The 20,600-nt window shown below is 43.2% G+C and overlaps 1 protein-coding gene across 1 annotated transcript in view; it reads right to left on the reverse strand.

Moving 5' to 3' along the window:
* Window positions 1-20,600, reverse strand: part of LOC311144279 (netrin receptor UNC5C-like) — a gene marked incomplete at its 3' end in the record, with an annotated part of 327,628 nt that overhangs the window by 63,793 nt on the left and 243,235 nt on the right. The window contains exons 6-7 of the mRNA XM_084180292.1: window positions 962-1,129; window positions 386-619 (exon numbers count right to left, since the gene is read on the reverse strand). Of these exons, the coding sequence (XP_084036418.1) occupies window positions 386-619; window positions 962-1,129 (402 nt within the window). The remainder of the gene's footprint in view (window positions 1-385; window positions 620-961; window positions 1,130-20,600) is intronic.

The following is a 20,600-nucleotide window of genomic DNA, read 5'->3' on the forward strand; positions in this document are numbered from 1 at the left end:
GGTTTGAAGTTAAGCCCCTACAGTACAGGAATATGGTGTCCATATTAGGACAGCCTCAATCTGAGGCTGTCCTAATATGGACACCTTATGGACACTCTCAATCTGAGTCTGTCCTAATATGGACACCTCACATTCAAACTTTAATGTTCAATATCTGCATCTTGTGTTAACAATTGTTGAACAATACTGTGCACCAACGGACACATTTTAAAGGATAAAAAGTTTTACATTCACATGTTAGGCAAACATGCTCACAGATCTTGTAGCCTACTTTGTTTTGTAAGTAAGAAATGGTGTATACAGTGTCTGTCATTCATTCTGTCAGTGTATTTGTGATGTTATGTGTGTAGGGGAGTAGAGGAAAGTAGGTGAGAATATACTTCACAGGATAACAGAGCCAGTGAGGAGGAGGAGGAGGAGGAGGAGAATAAGATGGGGGAGGACATGTACTCACTCTGCATACAGAGTCCATCAGTACAGTTTTGGGACTGTAGGACCATACCCTCACAGTCCTTGCCTCCATTTTTGGGTGCAGGGGCAGTGCATTCTCTCCTGCGCCAGTGAGTGCACTCTGTACCACAAATAGACCACTTACTCCACTTAGTCCACAGTCCGTCCACTGTAAGGGGGAGAGAGAGAGATACAAGGTTCACTGGGATACAAGATCCATAAAGTTAATAAGGCTAAGAAAGTCATACTGCACTAAAATAATATAACTAAATAGAATATAATATAATAAAATATAATACAGAGTTAAATGGAGTAGTATAGCATAGCATAAAACAGGACACAATATACTATTAATATTAATATTAATATGCCATTTAGCAGACGCTTTTATCCAAAGCGACTTACAGTCATGTGCGCGTACATTTTTACGTATACTGTAAGATAATATATTGGAATGGAATGAAATAGAACAGGATAAAATAGAACAGAGCAGAAATGTATGTGTCCATACCAGTGCAGAGGGAGGTGCAGGCCAGCTTCTGGATGGCCTGTCCGTCACAGGGGGCTCCTCCGTTGAGCGGGGCCGGGTTGGTACAGCTGCGGGTACGCTTCTGGTAACCACGGCCACAGCGACTGTTACACACCGACCACTCTGTCCACGTCGACCAGCCGCCATTCACTATGGAAACAGAGAACACAGTGTATTAACGTCTACACACACAGAGACAAAAAGTTAGATTTTTAAAATGTATTGTTGATGCTTGATCAGAGGGTTGGGTTATGTCAGTATAAGTATGTTTTTTTTGTATTTTTTTATCCATTCGCAGCTAAAAGCTGAACTGCAGTATGATGCTATATTAATGCTACTGTATTCTCTGATGTGTCTCTGCTTCCTCACGGCTGGGTCTGGCTGTGCCAGCAGGACTCTCCTGTTACCTCCACACGTGCATTGTCCATTACACTTCCCTCAAAGGGGGCTGTTCGGTACACATATTACATATTACATATATACATATATTACATATTAGTCATTTAGCAGACGCTCTTATCCAGAGCGACTTACAGTTAGTGAGTGCATACATTTTTTCATACTGGTCCCCCGTGAGAATCGAACCCACAACTCTGGCCAACCATGTCAGGGAAGCACATGCATCATTCCCTGAGGCTTGAGCCAGTGACTCATAGAGAGAGGAGAAAGGTGTTACGATGGGGAGGAGAATGCCCCTCTCTGTCTCTAGTTTAACCAGGGCTAGCATCCTCAGCCCCAGCCAACTGTGTGGCAGGGGGAGACACAGTGGGCCTTTGAGTCCCCCCAGCATTGGTCCAAAAAGCCTGTTTCTAGAGGGTCCTGAGGAGGTTAGAAACAGCAATCAGGAAGTCTTCAGGGGAACTCTCTGATATACTCATACACGGTAGTTTCCTCCACCCGTTAAACCCAGTTTACACAAAAGCACGTGGGCTCACTCACACAAACACATGCACACATGCATGGATTCACACACACACGCATGCACACACATACACGCACGCACGCACGCAAACACAAGCACACACATGCACGCATATACCCACCAGACACAAGGAGCTGTGCTGCTCTGCAAAGTGCTTAACCCTAACCTCTTTAGAGGCTGCAGTAAAAACATATGAACTTTCCTGAGAGTACCCCAAGCACTTAACTTTGTGATTTTACATCCTCACTGGACTTTGGACCAAACTGATGATGCGCTCGGGGCCTCTTGCTTCTCTGGTTGAGTCTGTAATATCTCTTTATGCACATTTGTATTTCATTTGTGCTTCCATGCTAGTGTGTGTTGGTCTACGCCAGGGTTCCCCAACTGGCGGCCCATGGGCCGAATTTGGTCCGCTGATTATTTTATTTGGCCCCCCAAATGTTCTGACACACAAACACACAAATTGTTGGACATAGAAGCCTAAAAACATCAGCAAATCAGCTCCAAGTGATTTTCATTTTGGAAATATGTACCAAAGTATTCCCACGCATAATAGAGAGATACAGTGCCTTCAGAAAGTACTCAGACCATTTGTTTAAATTAATTTTTATATCCTCAGCATTCTACACACAAAACCCCATAATGACAAAGCAAAAACTGATTTATATTTATTTTTTGCTAATTTATTAAATATAAAAAACAGAAATACCTTATTTACATAAGAATTCAGACCCTTTGCTATGAGACTCGAAATTGAGCTCAGGTGCATCCTGTTTCCATTGATCATCCTTGAGATGTTTCTACAACTTGATTGGTGTCCACCTGTGGTAAATTCAATTGATTGGACATGATTTGGAAAGGCACACACCTATCTATATAAGGTCCCACAGTTGACAGAGCATGTCAGAGCAAAAACCAAGCCATGAGGTCGAAGGAATTGTCAGTAGAGCTCCGAGACAGGATTGTGTCGAGGCACAGATCTGGAGAAGGGTACAAAAAAGGTTTTGCAGCATTGAAGGTCCCCAAGAATACAGTGGCCTCCATCATTCTTAAATGGAGGAAGCTTGGAACCACCAAGACTCTTCCTAGAGCTGGCAGCCCAGTCAAACTGAGCAATCAGGGGAGAAGGGCCTTGGTCAGGGAGGTGACCAAGAACCCGATGGTCACTCTGACAGAGCTCTAGAGTTCCTCTGTGGAGATGGGAGAACCATCCAGAAGGACAACCATCTCTGCAGCACTCCACCAATCAGGCCTTTATGTTAGAGTGGCCAGACGGAAGCCTTTCCTCAGTAAAAGGCACATGAAAGCCTGCTTGGAGTTTGCCAAAAGGCACCTAAAGACTAACCACACAGCCAAGACAATGCAGGAGTGGCTTCGGGACAAGTCTCTGAATGTCCTTTAGTGGCCCAGCCAGAGCCCGGACTTGAACCCGATCTAACATCTTTGGAGAGACTAGAAAATAGCTGTGCAGCAACGCTCCCCATTCAACCTGACAGAGCTTGAGAGGATCTGCAGAGAAGAATGGGAGAAACTCCCCAAATACAGGTGTGCCAAGGCTCGAGGTTGTAATCGCTGCCAAAGGTGCTTCAACAAAGTACTGAGTAAAGGTTCTGAATACTTATGTAAATGTGATATTTCCGTTTTTAATTTTTTTATAAATTAAAAAACATTTATAGAAACCTGTTTTTGCTTTGTCTTTATTGGGTATTGTGTGTAGATTGATGATGGAAAAAAACAATGTAATCAATTTTAGAATAAGGCTGCAACTGTCACACCCTGATCTGTTTCACCTGTCTTTGTGATTGTCTCCACCCCCCTCCATGTGTCGCCCATCTTCCCCAGTGTATTTATACCTGTGTTCTCTGTTTGTCTGTTGTCAGTTCGTTTTGTTTCGTCAAGCCTACCAGCATTTCCCCCTTGCTCCTGTCTTTCTGAAGTTCCTGTTTTCTAGTTTTCCCTGTTTTGACCATTCTGCCTGCCCTGACCCTGAGCCTGCCTGCCATTCTGTACCTTGTTACCCCACCCTGTATTATTGAACTCTGCCTGCCCTGATCCTTAGACTGCCTGCTGTTCAGTACCTTTTGGACTATGATCTGGATTTACGACCTCTGCACTTGACCTTGCGTTTGCCTGCCCCCTGTTTTTGTAATAAACTTTTGTTACTTCGACACTGTCTGCATCTGGGTCTTCTCCTGAAACGTGATAGTAACCTAACAAAATGTGGAAAAAGTCAAGGGGTCTGAATACTTTCCGAAGGCACTTTATATGTGATCATATACAAATGTAAGCAAGGTTTGAAATGATTGTTTTAGTCAAATATTATATCTGTTTGGGCGTCTTGCAGTCAATTTGCAGTCAAAAAATTATTTGTAATTATGTTCCAGCCCCCTGACCATCCACTTAAGAAAAAAATCAGCCCGCGGCTGAATTCAGTTGATGATCCCTGGTCTATGCTTATGTGCAAGTGTGTACAGTATTTAATATGAGGGAGGAGTTGGGGATTAATCATGTGAAGAAGCTCTCTCTTTCCCCATATTTTCAATGCCATCCCTCATTTCAATCCCTTTTTAATTTGCAGTCTCAAAGACAAAGAGAGAGAGAGAGAGAGAGCGAACACTGGAGATAGAGAACAGGATGGATTCCAATGAAGTCCTCGGAGGATGAGCATAGATCAAAGCTTCCTCCGCCACTCCACTCACGTATCTAACAGCGATAGTGACCGCTTAAACACGCGCCAGTGTTGATCCAGAGTCGTATGCCCATTACACACACACGCACACACTCTGACGCTTTCCGTCAATTTTGTCCCTACGGCACTCATTAGTTAGTAGCACACATTATCAGACTCTGCAGCAACAAACTTACATTCTCACTGCTATAATAACCTCCCCATCACCCATTGGGCCCACAATGGCAGTTCTCAGAAATGCAGAGATAACATAATCTACACCAGGGGTGTCAAACTAATTTTGCCCCGGGGGCCGTGTTCGTTCTTCAACGAGCTCTGGAGGGCCGCACTGAAAATGTGTTATATTTCCTCTGTGTCAACATTTTCTAAAGACAGTCCTCTATCCATCGTTGTTTGAATTTTTGATACTACCTGACTCTCTAGCTTTAATTTAGGTGATTATTAGCGAGCTGGACACTGTCAAGAAACAGTATAAATGTAGGTTCATTATCATTTCTACACAGTTTGATTTGGTTTTAGTCATTTAGAAGAATATTGAATTTGTCCCCACCACCCCTTCATCTAATGCGCAATTGCGTTGATTCCTGACTTTCTTTCATTTTGGCTGTGTGCTTAGGGTCGTTGTCCTGTTGTCATGTGCCTTTTACTGAGGAGTGGCTTCAGTCTGGCCACTCTACAATAAGGGCCTGATTGGTGGAGTGCTGCAGAGATAGTTGTCCTTCTGGAAGGTTCTCCCATCTCCACAGAGGAAGTCTAGAGCTCTGTCAGAGTGACCATCGGGTTCTTGGACACCTCCCTGACCAAGGCCCTTCTCCCCCGATTGCTCAGTTTGGCCAGGCGGCCAGTTCTAGGAAGAGTCTTGATGGTTCCAGACTTCTTCCATTTAAGAATGATGGAGGCCACTGTGTTCTTGGGGAACTTCAATTCTGCAGACATTTTTTGGTACCCTTCCCCAGATATGTGCCTCGACACAATCCTGTCTCGGAGCTGAACAATTCCTTCAACCCCATGGCTTGGTTTTTGCTCTGACATGCACTGTCAACTGTGGGACCTTATATAGACAGGTGTGTGACTTTCCAAATCATGTCCAACCAATTGAATTTACCACAGGTGGACTCCAATCAAGTTGTAGAAACATCTCAAGGATGATCAATGGGAACAGGATGCACCTGCGCTCAATTTTGAGTATCATAGCAAAGGGTCTTTACTTATGTAAATAAGGTATTTCTGTTTTTTATTTATAATACATTAGCAAAAATGTCTAAAAACCTGTTTTCACTTAGTCTTTATGGGGTATTGTGTGTAGATTTCTTAGGGATAAAACAAAAAAAAATATTTTAGAATAAGGCTGTAATTTAACAAAATGTGGAAAAAGTCAAGTGGTCTGAATACTTTCCGAAGGTACTGTATGTATGTTAGCATCTCCTTCAGCCACTCCTGAAGCAGGTTGGCAGGTATCTAGTCTTTGTCTGGGAAGGAATATCATATGTCCAGGTAGGCCCAGCCCAACCCATCACATAGACCCCTGTGTACAGTAGGAGAGAGAGGAGGGAGAACAGGAAGGGAGGGTGTGTGTGTGTGTTTGCATATGTGTGTGCATGTGTGTGTGCTATACTCTTGCTACTGGCGGAGCCGTCACAGTCCACTTGGCAGCAGCGGCCACTTCTCCCTTCTCCCAATTAGAGAGGGAACATGGAGGAAAGTGCCACTGTAGACTGTATTCCCCTGGAGATAATCCTCTGTAATGTCCCTGAATCTTTCAGGGGAGATTTGACAGGCACGACTGGGCATTTGACAGGGCTCAAGTGGATTGGTATAAGCTAAGGTGAAGAGGAGACTGTAAAACTTAGAGCAACATAGCTTCAGACCCCTGGGAGAGTGGGAGGTGAGAGGGATTGTGGGTTCTGGGGGTTAGTGATCGGACTGAGAGAGATTGCAGAGGAAGGCACTGCAAGTGTCGCAGGTTGGCATTTATTGAGATGACTCGTACTGGAGGCAGCTCTGCAGAGTGGTCACTAGCTGGCACATCCTTGAAGTCATAAAATCAGATTTGAAACCTAACCATACTGCTAACCCTAATGCCTAACCTTCACCTTAAATTAAGCTACTGTTTGTTTTCATACATTTTGACGATATAGACAATTTTACTTTGCAGCTGGCCCATCTAGCAGAAACCACTCAGTTCTGCCTCCAGAGCAAGACTCATGACAATAAACGTCAACCTGAGCAGAGAAGCAAGTGTTGAGCCTCTGGTAGAAATGGGAAAGTGTTGAAGCTGCGATTCGTCGTGACCTATCTCTCACTACTAAATAACATCCATCTGAAACCCAGCAGGGAACCGCTCCATCAAAATGTGAGTATTACATTGGTTCTCCCCAAAAAAAATATATTTCTCCTGCTCTGAACTTATGCTGGCCTTTGTAAAAATAAAAATAAACCTTCGAGAATAACAGAGAGAAAAGGTTCAATATGCTCCTGTAAAGTGGTGGCGGTGCTGTGGTTAAAAACACACAAGATTGCTTCTGATACAACCTGACGTTCAGATACGTTCAGTCACTATGGTTACGTCCCTCGTTCACTACCTCCTGTGTTGTATTGGAACAATAGTATTATAGCGCATGGCACAAGTATATTCATGACATCATATAAAAAGCGATTGGGCAAGTCGGTCCGCATGCATCCGTCGTAACAAGTCCAGTGAAGACAGTCTCCTGTGTTATGTTACTTATTGTTTCATTAAAGTCAACCAAAGTGATATTCACCTCTGGATTCTTCATATAAAGCATAACACTACATGGTGTCAGAAGATCAGCAACGATGGCTAAGTTTCCACCTCCAGAAAACGTTGACTTCAGTCGCCCAGAACACTGGTCAGAATGGCACCAACGATTTCATCGTTACAGGATAGCAACTAAGCTAAACAAAGAGGATGGAGAGGTACAGATTTGTACTCTGCTCAATTCTCTGGGGAAAGAAGCTGAACAGGTTTTCAGGACAAACTGGACAATTAGTTTGTGCCCAAAGTGAACACTACTCATGAAAGGGCCCACTTTCATCAGCACACCCAAAAGCCTACGGAAACCACCTAGGAATACATCAGAAGCCTACAAGAGATAGCTGATACATTCGCTTTCGACACTGCCAAGAACGAAAATATCAGTGACAGGTTGGTCATAGGGATATTAGATAAGGAGCTGTCAGAGAAGCTTCAACTAATGCCTGACTTGATGCTGAACGAAGTAGCAGAGCTTGTGAGGCAGTCAGAACAAGTAAAGGGGCATATTAGCAAACAAGGGGCTAATGCTAACAGTGCACAGCTCAGTGAACTAGCATACAAATCCACAATGCACAATGAGAAACAGACACAGAAACGAGCATGGACAAAAAAAAGGGGCCAAAGCAAAAGGACACAATGTGAACATGACAGGACGCAAATGCTTCAGATGTGGTAAGGCACATGCTAAAGAGGACATATGTGCTGCGAAGAACGCAGAATGACGCAACTGTTGGAAGCTGGGTGCATTTCGCTGTTGTTTGTCGCTCCCGTGCGGTCAACGAGGTTACTGCACCCAATGAGGGAGGAGAAGAGGATGAGTTCCATTTCCTGGGAGAAGTCACAGATGTTGATGACTCAAACAATGCATGGACAGTGAAACTGCCAATAAAAGGTACTGCAATAGACTTTAAGATTGACAAAGTGGCAGATACAAGTGTCATATCAGAAAATACTTATAGCATACTGAAAAACATGCCACTACTGAAGAGCATAGTAACTAAAATAGACAGCCCAGGGGGTAAACTGAACTGTATGGGTCACTTTACAGCTACTACTATTTGGAAAGGACAGCAGTTTAGGTTCAAAGTGTATGTGATAAAGGGGTGGCATGGAAGCCATCTGCTAGGCCGTAATGTAGCTGTTGCAATGGGCTTGGTAAAGAGAATAGAAGAGATCAAAAGCACAAAGCATCTCAAGAGTGCTCACCTCGCAGAGGTGGACAAGCTGAAGATAAAACCAATCAAAATAAGCCTGAAAGATGATGTGGTGCCCTACAGCGTAAACACAGCCAGACGTGTGTCAGTGCCCATGCTCCCAAAAGCGAATAAGGAGCTTTGACTGCATGGTAGCGAGTGGTGTGATCAAGGATATCAGGGAGCCTACAGAGTGGTGTGCTCCTATGGTCCTGGTACCCAAGAAAAACAAAGACCAGCTGAGGGTATGTGCTGACCTGATATGGTTAAACAAATCAGTGAAAAGTGAGAAATACATTCTACCCACCTTAGACGATATCCTGCCAAAGCTTGCTGGCGCCAAGGTGTTTTCTATTTTAGATGCAGCATGTGGCTTCTGGCAGATGCCACTAGACAGAGAGAGTACCAAGCTTACCACATTCATAATGCCTTTTGGAAGGTACTATTTCAACAGACTTCCATTTGGAATCAGTAGTGCCCCAGAAATCTTCCAGCGCGAGATGACAGAGCTCCTAAAGGACCAAGAAGGCGTGGCCATTTACTTGGATGATATACTTATTTACTCAGACACACCAGAGGATCATGAGGTGAGACTCCAGAAAACCCTACACACATTGGAGAAAGCAGGTTTGAAGCTCAACCCAGACAAATGTTTACTGCCTCAGAAACGGCTTAACTACCTAGGACACTGCATCGACGAAAATGGCATTTGTCTTGATGAGGCCAAGATCCAGGCCATCACCCAGCGGGAGCCGCCAAGTAATTTGTCTGATCTGAGGAGGATCCTGGGTATGATTCACTACCTAGGCAGGTACCTACCAGGTCTAGCCGATGTCATCAAACCACTCAACAAGCTGCTCAAGTGCGAAACTACATGGAGGTCCCGTGTGGCTCAGATGGTAGAGCATGGCGTTTGCAACGCCAGGGTTGTGGGTTCGATTCCCACGGGGGACCAGTATGAAAAAGTATTAAAATGTATGCACTCAATACTGTAAGTCGTTCTGGATAAGAGTGCAGGAGGAGGCCTTTAGGAAGGTAAAGCAACTCGTCAGAGTCACCTGTACTGGCATTCTATGATATGACAAAGCCTACCATAGTCAGATCAGATGCCAGTAGTTATGGGTTAGGCGGGGTCCTACTACAGAAACAAGATGGACAGTTCAAGCCAGTAGCTTTTTTTTTCTCCAGTACTGCCACAGATGCAAAGAAGCGCTATGCACAGATAGAAAAGGAGTGTCTCGCAGCCCTCTGGACATGTGAGAAGTTTACCAGATATCTCCCGTCTGGATTACTGCAACTCACTGTTGGCTGGGCTCCCTGCCTGTGCCATTAAACCCCTACAACTCATCCAGAATGCCGCAGCCCGTCTGGTGTTCAACCTTCCCAAGTTCTCTCACGTCACCCCCCTCCTCCGCACACTCCACTGGCTTCCAGTTAAAGCTCGCATCCGTTACAAGACCATGGTGCTTGCCTATGGAGCAGTGAGGGGAACGGCACCTCCGTACCTTCAGGCTCTGATCAGTCCCTACACCCAAACGAGGGCATTGCGTTCATCCACCTCTGGCCTGCTGGCTCCCCTCCCTCTGCGGAAGCATAGTTCCCGCTCAGCCCAGTCAAAACTGTTCGCTGCTCTGGCACCCCAATGGTGGAACAAGCTCCCTCACGACGCCAGGACAGCGGAGTCACTCACCACCTTCCGGAGACATTTGAAACCCCACCTCTTTAAGGAATACCTGGGATAGGATAAAGTAATCCTTCTACCCCCCCCCAAAAAAATGGTAAAGTGGTTATCCCACTGGCTATAGGGTGAATGCACCAATTTGTAAGTCGCTCTGGATAAGAGCGTCTGCTAAATGACGTAAATGTGCCCTTGAGCAAGGCACTTAACCCTAATTGCTCCTGTAAGTCGCTCTGGATAAGAGCGTCTGCTAAATGACTAAAATGTAAAATGTAAATATGTATGGCCTAGATACATCCACACTGCAGAGTGATCACAAACGTCTTATTCCACTAATAAACTGTAAAGACCTTGACTTAGTGCTTTTGAGATGTCAGAGACTTTTAAAAAAGTATTATTATTATTATTGAATATAATTATTATTGAATATTAAAACATACAATCTACCTACAGTGAAGCCGCTCAACATTTACATTACATTCAGTCATATAGCAGATACTCCCATTCAGAGCGACCCACAGAAGCAACCAGGGTCAACCAGGGTCAACGCCCTGCCCAAGGGCACGTCCACAGGTCTCCCACCAAGTCAAAACTGGGACCAGAACCAGCGACCTATCGGCCAACCGGCCCAAGCTCCCAACCGCCAGACCACCAACCCTCCAAGATCCCCACATAGTTCCCCGAGAGCTGCCCCTCAACCATCCGAGGCCTTGAAAGTCTTGAATCTTGCGTTGTTTTATATATCAACTCATATACCCTGTGCCATGGAATCGGTACATCAAAAATCTCTTCCCAGCTATTTTGCAATCTGTATGGCACAGCTGTCAACATCCTGGTCCTCAAATGAAACTGGTATACTTTCCTATTTATGCTATTTTTATTCCTCCGCTAGTTTTGATCCTTTATATTGGGCAGACAGACCAGTTCCCTATCTCCTCCCGCTGCCACCTGTCTCCTCCATTTTGGGGACAATGCTGTAATCAATTGTAATCAAACCTTCCCATACAATTCCAATAACACCATAAAATACATAACTCTACCATTCCAATTTACAATATCATTTAAAAACAGAATACCCTTTTCAAACATATTTTCCATAAATACAGGTATTTTATCAACCAGCACATTTGAGTTCAACCATAATATTTGTTGTAATATTTTTCTATCTTTTCAGGGGGATGAAATTGGAATTGTACCCAGCTCTGCAATGATGTTTGAAAAAGAGAGATACTTTGAAAAAGGTTTCATTTTCAATTTATTTGAAAATGAGACAGACAGGCAAAAAGGCCATTTTTAAACAATGGATGAGCTTTTCTTAGTAATCTACTTGAGAACCATTTTGGGTTCAAGTAAAACTTTTGTATAAGTGAAGCTTTTAGAGAGAGTTTTAGTGCTTTTATATTAAATAATCTCAACCCACCCAGTTCATATTCATTATATAGATAGGCACACTTTATCTTGTCTGGTTTAGCATCCCAGATAAAGCTAAATATTTTTAGCTCATATGATTTGAAAAACGAATCATCAGGAGTAGGCAGCGCCATAAGTAAGTGAGTAAACTGTGATGTGACTAAGGAGTTAATCAGTGTAATTTACCATAAATAGACAAGTATTGAAATTCACTGCAGAGAGCTCATTTATATATTTTATGATATGAATACCAAGTATGTCTACTTCACCGTCAGACCATTAAATAGGTAAACTGCAGGGTAATGTAAAAGTTGTATTTTTTTAAAGATCCAATACGTAATATGGTACACTTATCATAATTAGGTTTTAGTCCAGAGAGTCCAGAAAAGATCTTCTCCAAGTCATTAAGGTTTCGAGGCTGATGTTTGGCAACTTGAACCTTCAGCTCCCTCCACAGATTTCCTATGGGATTAAGGTCTGGAGACTGGCTAGGCCACTCTTCTTGAGCCACTCCTTTGTTGCCTTGGCCATGTGTTTTGGGTCATTGTCATGCTGGAATACCATCCACGACCCATTTTTAATGCCCTGGCTGAGGGAAGGAGGTTCTCTCCCAAGATTTGACGGTACATGGACCCATCCATCGTCCCTTTGATGCAGTGAAGTTGTCCTGTCCCCTTAGCAGAAAAACACCCCCTAAGCATAATGTTTCCACCTCCATGTTTGACGGTGGGGATGGTGTTCTTGGGGTCATAGGCAGCATTCCTCCTCCTCCAAACACGGCGAGTTGAGTTGATGCCAAAGAGCTCGATTTTGGTCTCATCTGACCACAACACTTTCACCCAGTTCTCCACTGAATCATTCAGATGTTCATTGGCAAACTTCAGACGGGCCTGTATATGTGCTTTCTTGAGCAGGGGGACCTTGCGGGCGCTGCAGGATTTGAGTCCTTCACGGCGTAGTGTGTTACTAATTGTTTTCTTGGTGACTATGGTCCCAGCTGCCTTGAGATCATTGACAAGATCCTCTCGTGTAGTTCTGGGCTGATTCCTCACCGTTCTCATGATCATTGCAACTCCACGAGGTGAGATCTTGCATGGAGCCCCAGGCCGAGGGAGATTGACAGTTATTTTGTGTTTCTTCCATTTGCGAATAATCGCACCAACTGGTGTCACCTTGTGGACCTTGTAACCCATTTCAGCCTTGTGTAGGTCTACAATCTTGTCCATGACATCCTTGGAGAGCTCTTTGGTCTTGGCCATGGTGGAGAGTTTGGAATCTGATTGATTGATTGCTTCTGTGGACAGGTGTCTTTTATACAGGTAACAAGCTGAGATTAGGAGAACTCCCTTTAAGAGTGTGCTCCTAATCTCAGCTCGTTACCTGTATAAAAGACACCTGGGAGCCAGACATCTTTCTGATTGAGAGGTGGTCAAATACTTATTTCCCTCATTAAAATACAAATCAATTTATAACATTTTTGACATGCGTTTTTCTGGATTTTTTGTTTGTTATTCTGTCTCTCACTGTTCAAATAAACCTACCAATAAAATTATAGACTGATCATTTCTTTGTCAGTGGGCAAACGTAAAAAATCAGCAGGGGATCAAATACTTTTTTCCCTCATTGTATAACATCCAGTCTTACTTTATCAAAGGCCTTTTCAAAATCCGCTATAAATACCAGGCCTGGCTTCTTAGATGTTTTATGTTGTTCTATTATTTCTATTAGTTGTCATATATTATCTCCAATGTATCGTTCATGTAAAAAACCTTTCTGATCAGGATGAACAAAACCCGGTAAACCCTTTTTCAATTCTGAGTGCTATGCATTTCGCTAGTATTTTCGATTCAAATCATTGAAGTGTACTCCTGAGTGGCACAGTGGTCTAAGGCACTGCATTGCAGTGCTAACTGTGCCACTAGAGATCCAGGTTCGAATCCAGGCACTGTCGCAGCCGGCCGCGACCGGGAGACTCATGGGCGGCACACAATTGGCCCAGCGTCGTCCAGGGTAGGGGAGGGAATGGCCGGCAGGGATGTAGCTCAGTTGATAGAGCATGGCGTTTGCAACGCCAGGGTTGTGGGTTCGTTTCCCACGGGGGGCCAGTATAAAAAAATATTTATTCACTAACTGTAAGTCGCTCTGGATAAGAGCGTCTGCTAAATGACTAAAATGTAAATGTAAGAGGCCTCCAGTTTTTTCGATGGACTGGAACTTTATATTTGCCATCTGGGTCTTGTTTTAATAATATTGAAATCAGACCTTCCTGCTGAGAACCTGACAGACAACCATTTTTATAGGAGTAGTTAATACATGCTAATTATTGAGCTTTGAGTATATAAAAAAAGGCTTGACATACAGTGCATTCGGAAATAATTCAGACCCCTTGACTTTTTCCACATTTTGTTGCGTTACAGCCTTATTCTAAAATGTATTACATTTTTTTCCCCCTCATCAATCTACACACAATACCCAATAATGACAAAGCAAAAGCAGGTTTTTAGAAATGTTTGCTAATTTACTTAAGTATTCAGACCCTTTACTAAGTACTTTGTTGAAGCACCTTTGGCAGCGATTACAGCATCGAGTCTTCTTGGGTATGACGCTACAAGCTTGGCACAACTGTATTTGGGGAGTTTCTCCCAATCTTCTCTGCAGATCCTCTCAAGCTCTGTCAGGTTGGATGGGGAGAATTGCTGCACTGCTATTTTCAGGTCTCTCCAGAGATGTTCGATTGGGTTCAAGTCCAGGCTCTGGTTGGGCCACTAAAGGACGTTCAGAGACTTCAAATTAAATCAAATCAAATCACATTTTATTGGTCACATGCGCCGAATACAACAGGTGCAGACATTACAGTGAAATGCTTACTTACAGCCCTTAACCAACAATGCATTTATTTGTTAATAAAAAAAGTAAAATAAAACAACAACAAAAAAGTGTTGAGAAAAAAAGAAGGAGAGGGAAAATAAAATAACAGTAGGGAGGCTCCCTTCCCCAGATCTGTGCCTCGACACAATTCTGTCTCGGAGCTCTATGGACAATTCCTTCGATGTTATGGCTTGGTTTTCAACTGTTGGACCTTATATAGACAGGTGTGTGCCTTTCCAAGTCATGTCCAATCAATTGAAATTAGCACAGGTGGACTCCAATCAAGTTGTAGAAACATCTCAAGGATGATAAATGGAAACAGGATGCACCTGAGCTCAATTTCGAGTCTCATAGCAAAGGGTCAGAATACTTATGGAAATAAGGTATTTCTGTTTTTTTATTTTTAATAAATTGGCAAACATATCTAAAACACTGTTTTTGCTTTGTCATTATAGGGTATTGTGTGTAGATTGCTGAGAAAAAGAAAACAGCATTTATCCAGAATGAAAGGATTTAATAGCCTCATCAAGTTCTTCCTCTGTAATTTGGCCTTATTTTTGTGCACTTGTTAATCTTCCATTTTTTCTTTATATTTGGAAAGATTTCCTTACAGTAATCGTCATTCAGAGAGTGAGGATGAGACTGAAAAGAAAACATCTGCTTAGAATATTTAGCATCCTCTTTTAAAACATCATTCGGAGATTCATAGATGACTCCGTCTTTAGTAACGAGTTTCTACAAATTATTTTTGGTAGCGTTCCTGTGTTGATTCAGGAAGAATTTGGTGCATTTTTCTCCTTATTCCTTACAGTTTGCTTTATTTTTTGTAATAGATTACAATAGATCATCCTTGAATAAGTTCCTCCAGTTCTTTTTGTGTTTCCTCTAACTTGTTTTGTATCTCTGTAGTCCAGTTTTTATTGCTATCTACCTGTACTATTAGTTTGTGTATTTCCCTTATTAGTCTTGTACTGGAAAAATGAAGTTATAAAATATTTTGTCTTAGTTAAGAATAAATTGTCCTCCAGTAGACTTTGATTACATTTCCAATATCCCCGTCCACGTGGAAATTCTGTAAGAGTTATGTGAAGGCCAATTACATGATGGTCCGATCACATTCTGTCTCCTTTCAATACTTTTTTAACCTTTGATGCAAGAGAGAAAGAGACAAGAAAGTAGTCAAGACGACTCGCTTGATTAAGTCTCCTCCATGTACAGTATATCTCACTAGGTCAGGTTTGTTTAGTCTCTAAATATCCACTATTTAGAATGTGTCCATAATACATTATTTGTGATTTCTTGTGATCTCCTTAAGGGCACGGTGATGATAGTTTGTAGAGTGATTTCCTTTACGGTCCATTAAGCTACTTAACACTGTGGTATAGTCTCCCACCATAATGATTTGATCATTTGTTGCCTGTAAGTTCAATTAATTGGTATAAATATTTTCGAAGAAGTATGGATCATCCTGATTTGAACCATATAGATGAATGAGACAAATCTGTTTTTCATCCACTTTCATATTCAAAAGGATCCACCTTCCTTGCGAATCATTCCTGACTATTTGCACATTCAGATCAACATTTTTGTTAATTAACATCATCACACCTTTTGAGTTCCTTTGTCCAAGACAGAAAATTATTTCACCACCCCATTCCTTTTTCCACACAACTTCATCTACAAATGTACAGTAGAGTTACATTTACATTTTACATTTTAGTCATTTAGCAGACGCTCTTATCCAGAGCGACTTACAGTTAGTGAATACATGTTTTTTTTTATACTGGCCCCCCGTGGGAATCGAACCCACAACCCTGGCGTTGCAAACGCCATGCTCTATCAACTGAGCTACATCCCTGCCGGCCATTCCCTCCCCTACCCTGGACAACGCTGGGCCAATTGTGCGTCACCCATGAGTCTCCCGGTCGCGGCCGGCTGCGACAGAGCCTGGATTCGAACCAGGATCTCTAGTGGCACAGTTAGCACTGCGATGCAGTGCCTTAGACCACTGCATCCTGTGAACAGTATTTGTTAAATTCCTTTTCTTTTAGCCACGTAAAGACTGATCGTCTTTTCTTATAATCTGCTAAGCCGTTACAATTATAACTGGCTATACTTCTTTCACCCCTTACCATAACTAGATACTATTCTCAGTCTAAATGTACCATAATTAGTGCTTGTAAAGTTACTGCCATAAGAGGTAATATGATGGTCAAAATTAGAGATTTCAAATGTCTGATGTTTAGAATTCAAGAAACAGGTTCTAGCAATATGCACAAAGCAACTGGTGTTTTCATGTTCTTTTTGTTCGTAAAAAAAATAATATATATATTCCCTTACCTGTTTGCCTGTGAGCAACACAGATGTTAAAGATTTTTTGTCAGGATATTATGTGTGACCCTTGGTCTTGTCGCTCCAAGTCTGTGCACTTGATGGAAAGACACCTTGTTTACAGTCTCTAGAGGCAGTTTCAAGGTGGATTGCATGAACTCTCTAATCGCACCATCTGGATTATTGGATGCGTCCTCAGGAATCCCAGAAAATATTAAATGTTCACACATGCTTTGGGTTTGTATGTCTAGTAGTGACTCACTCATCACCCTGTTTTCCCTGAGTAGACAATCCATATTGTAATCAAGGGTTTTTACCTTGGCTGTGGGTGCCTTGTTCTCTCCTTGGAGTGTGAGAATTTCACTCTGACTAAACTCCAAGCTTCCCCTCAGCCCTGCTACCTCCTCATGCAACTTTTAAAGTGTTGCATGGATTCGACAGGAGGTTGGTGGCACCTTAATTGGGGATGACGGGCTAGTGGTAATGGCCGAAGCAGAATGAGTGGAATGGTATCAAATACATCAAACACATGGTTTGATGCCATTCCATTTGCTCCGTTCCAGCCATTATTATGAGCCATCCTCCCCTCAGCAGCCTCCACTGATGGATTCCAGCAAGAGCAGTTATTTGAAAAGGAAATCATCTCCCAAATATCACTATTTCTAAAACAAGCAATAGAAAATTACTTGCAATTTCAATTTAATCCTCCAGAAACGACAAAACAAGTAATGCAACCAATATTGTGGTTAAACTCAAATATACTAATTGATAAAAAAACATTATTTTTTGAAAAAATGTTTTAAAAAGGTATAATCTTCGTAAATGATATCATAGGTAGGACTGGTGGAGTTATGTTGCACATGCAGCTAACAAAAACATATGGAAATGTCTGCTCTACACAAAATTACAACCAAATAATTGCAGCATTACTGCAAAAATGGAAGAGGAAATGGATGTCACACCCTGACATAGAGTTCGCTAGTTGGTTTGGTCAGGGTGTGAGTATCTATGTAATGTGTATATCTATGTGTAGATCTAGTATTTTTAGATCTATGTTGGCCGGATGTGGTTCCCAATCAGAGGCAGCTGTCGATCGTTGTCTCTGATTGGGGATCATACTTAGGTAGCCATTTTGCCTACCTATGTTGTGGGATCTTGACTCTTGTTTGGCGTGTTTGTGTGTAGCCATTGTGAGCTTCACGTTACGTTGCTTTTGTTGTTTTGTCGTGTGTTTACTTAGTGAATAAACATGTATGCATTCCATGCTGCACCTTGGTCCAATCCTGTACTCAACGAACGTGACAGAAGATCCCACCACCAACGGACCAAGCAGCATGCCCAGGAGGAGCAAACACCCTGGACACAGCGGGAAGCTACATTGGTAGATGTCCTCCTCGGTTGGGGGAGAATTACCGAGGAGGAAGCCGTCCGTTACGGTGAGGTAATGGAGAAGGGCTGGAGTCCGGATCAACGGCCAACGGTGCCGACGACGAATAAAGCCCGAGAGACCACCCCAATAAAACATTTTTTGGGGGGGCACAAGGGGTGGTCGACAAAGCAGCAGGAGGCCGTGAAAGGTCTGACTGTGGAGGAGGAGGCCGCTATTTTAGAGGTCCTCCAAGACCTGCGGATAAGCAGTTTGAGAGAGGAGGCCGCCACATTACGGGGGCTGATAGCGAGGATAGAGCAGGAGAGCTCCCTTCAAAGGGAGGCGCTGCAGGAGGCCCTTAGGGAGAAGGAATTAGTGGATGCACGGAGAGAGGAGCTGGCCAGGCAACAGAAGGAGCGTGTGTTCATTGAGGAACCAAGTTATGCGGAGATACGCACTGTGTCGCCAGTGCGCGTTCACAGCCCAGTGCGTCCTGTGCCAGCGCCCAGGACGTGCCGTGCGAAAGTGGGCATCCAGCCAGGACGGGTTGTGCCAGCTTTACACTCCAGACCTCCAGTACGCCTCCACGGTCCAGTATATCCTGCTCCGGTTCTACGCACTGTCACCAGTGCGCCTCCCAGCCTGGTACGCCCTGTACCTGCTCCCCGCACCAAACCAGTGGAGTGTGTATCCAGTCCGATACGGCCCGTACCTGCTCCCCGCAACAAACCAGTGGTGCGTGTCTCCAGCCCGGTACGCCCCGTGCCTGCTCCCCGCACCAAACTAGTGGTGCGTGAATGTGAAATGTCAGAATAATAGTAGAGAGTATAATTTATTTCATTCCCAGTGGGTCAGAAGTTTACATACACTCAATTAGTATTTGGTAGCATTGCCTTTTAATTGTTTAACTTGGGTCAAACATTTCGGGTAGCCTTCCACAAGCTTCCCACAATAAGTTGGGTGAATTTTGGCTCATTCCTCCTGACAGTGCTGGTGTAACTGTGTCAGGTTTGTAGGCCTCCTTGCTCACACACACTTTTTCAGTTCTGCCCACACATTTTCTATAGGATTGAGGTCAGGGCTTTGTGATGGCCACTCCATTACCTTGACTTTGTTGTCCTTAAGCTATTTTGCCACAACTTTGTAAGTATGCTTGGGGTCATTGTCCATTTGGAAGACCCATTTGCGACCAAGCTTTAACTTCCTGACTGATGTCTTGAGATGTTGCTTCAATATATCCACATAATTTTCCTTCCTCATGATGCCATCTATTTTGTGAAGTGCACCAGTCCCTCCTGCAGCCAAGCACCCCCACAGCATGATGCTGCAACCCCCGTGCTTCACGGTTGGGATGGAGTTCTTCGGCTTGCAAGCAACCCCCTTCTTCCTCCAAACATAACGATGGTCTGATGACCAAACAGTTCTATTTGTTTCATCAGACCAGAGGACATTTCCCCAAAAAGTACGATCATTGTCCCCATGTGCAGTTGCAAACCGTAGTCTGGTTTTGGAGCAGTGGCTTCTTCCTTGCAGAGTGGCCTTTCAGGTTATGTCAATATAGGACCTGTTTTACTGTGGATATAGAGACTTTTGTAACTGTTTCCTCCAGCATCTTCACAAGGTCCTTTGCTGTTGTTCTGGGATTGATTTGCACTTTTGCACCAAAGTACGTTCATCTCTAGAAGACAGAATGCGTCTCTTTCCTGAACGGTATGATGGCTGCGTGGTCCCGTGGTGTTTATACTTGCATATTATTGTTTGTACAGATGAACGCGGTACCTTCAGACATTTGGAAATTGCTCCCATGGATGAACCAGACTTGTGGAGGTCTACAATTATTTTTCTGATTTCTTGGCTGATTTCTTTTGATTTTCCATGATGTCAAGCAAAGAGGCACTGGGTTTGAAGGTAGGCCTTGAAATACATCCACAGGTACACCTCCAACTGACTCAAATGATGTCAATTAGCCTATCAGAAGCTTCTAAAGCCATGACATCATTTTCTGGAATTTTCCAAGGTGTTTAAAGGCACAGTCAACTTAGTGTATGTAAACTTCTGACCCACTGGAATTGTGATACAGTGAAGTATAAGTGAAATAATCTGTCTGTAAACAATTGTTGGAAAAATTACTTGTGTCATGCACAAAGTAGATGTCCTAACTGACTTGCCAAAACTATAGTTTGTTAACAAGACATTTCTGGAGTGGTTGAAAAACAAGTTTTAATGACTCCAACCTAAGTGTATGTAAACTTCCGACTTCAACTGTATGTGTATATGTATGTATGTATGTATATGTATATATACAGTGCTATGAAAAGGTATTTGCCCCCTTTCTAATTTTCTCTACTTTTGCATATTTGTGATACTGAATATTATCAGATCTTC

Source organism: Coregonus lavaretus (assembly GCF_964263955.1).
Source record: "Coregonus lavaretus genome assembly, chromosome: 17".
In the NCBI taxonomy this organism is placed as follows: domain Eukaryota; kingdom Metazoa; phylum Chordata; class Actinopteri; order Salmoniformes; family Salmonidae; genus Coregonus; species Coregonus lavaretus.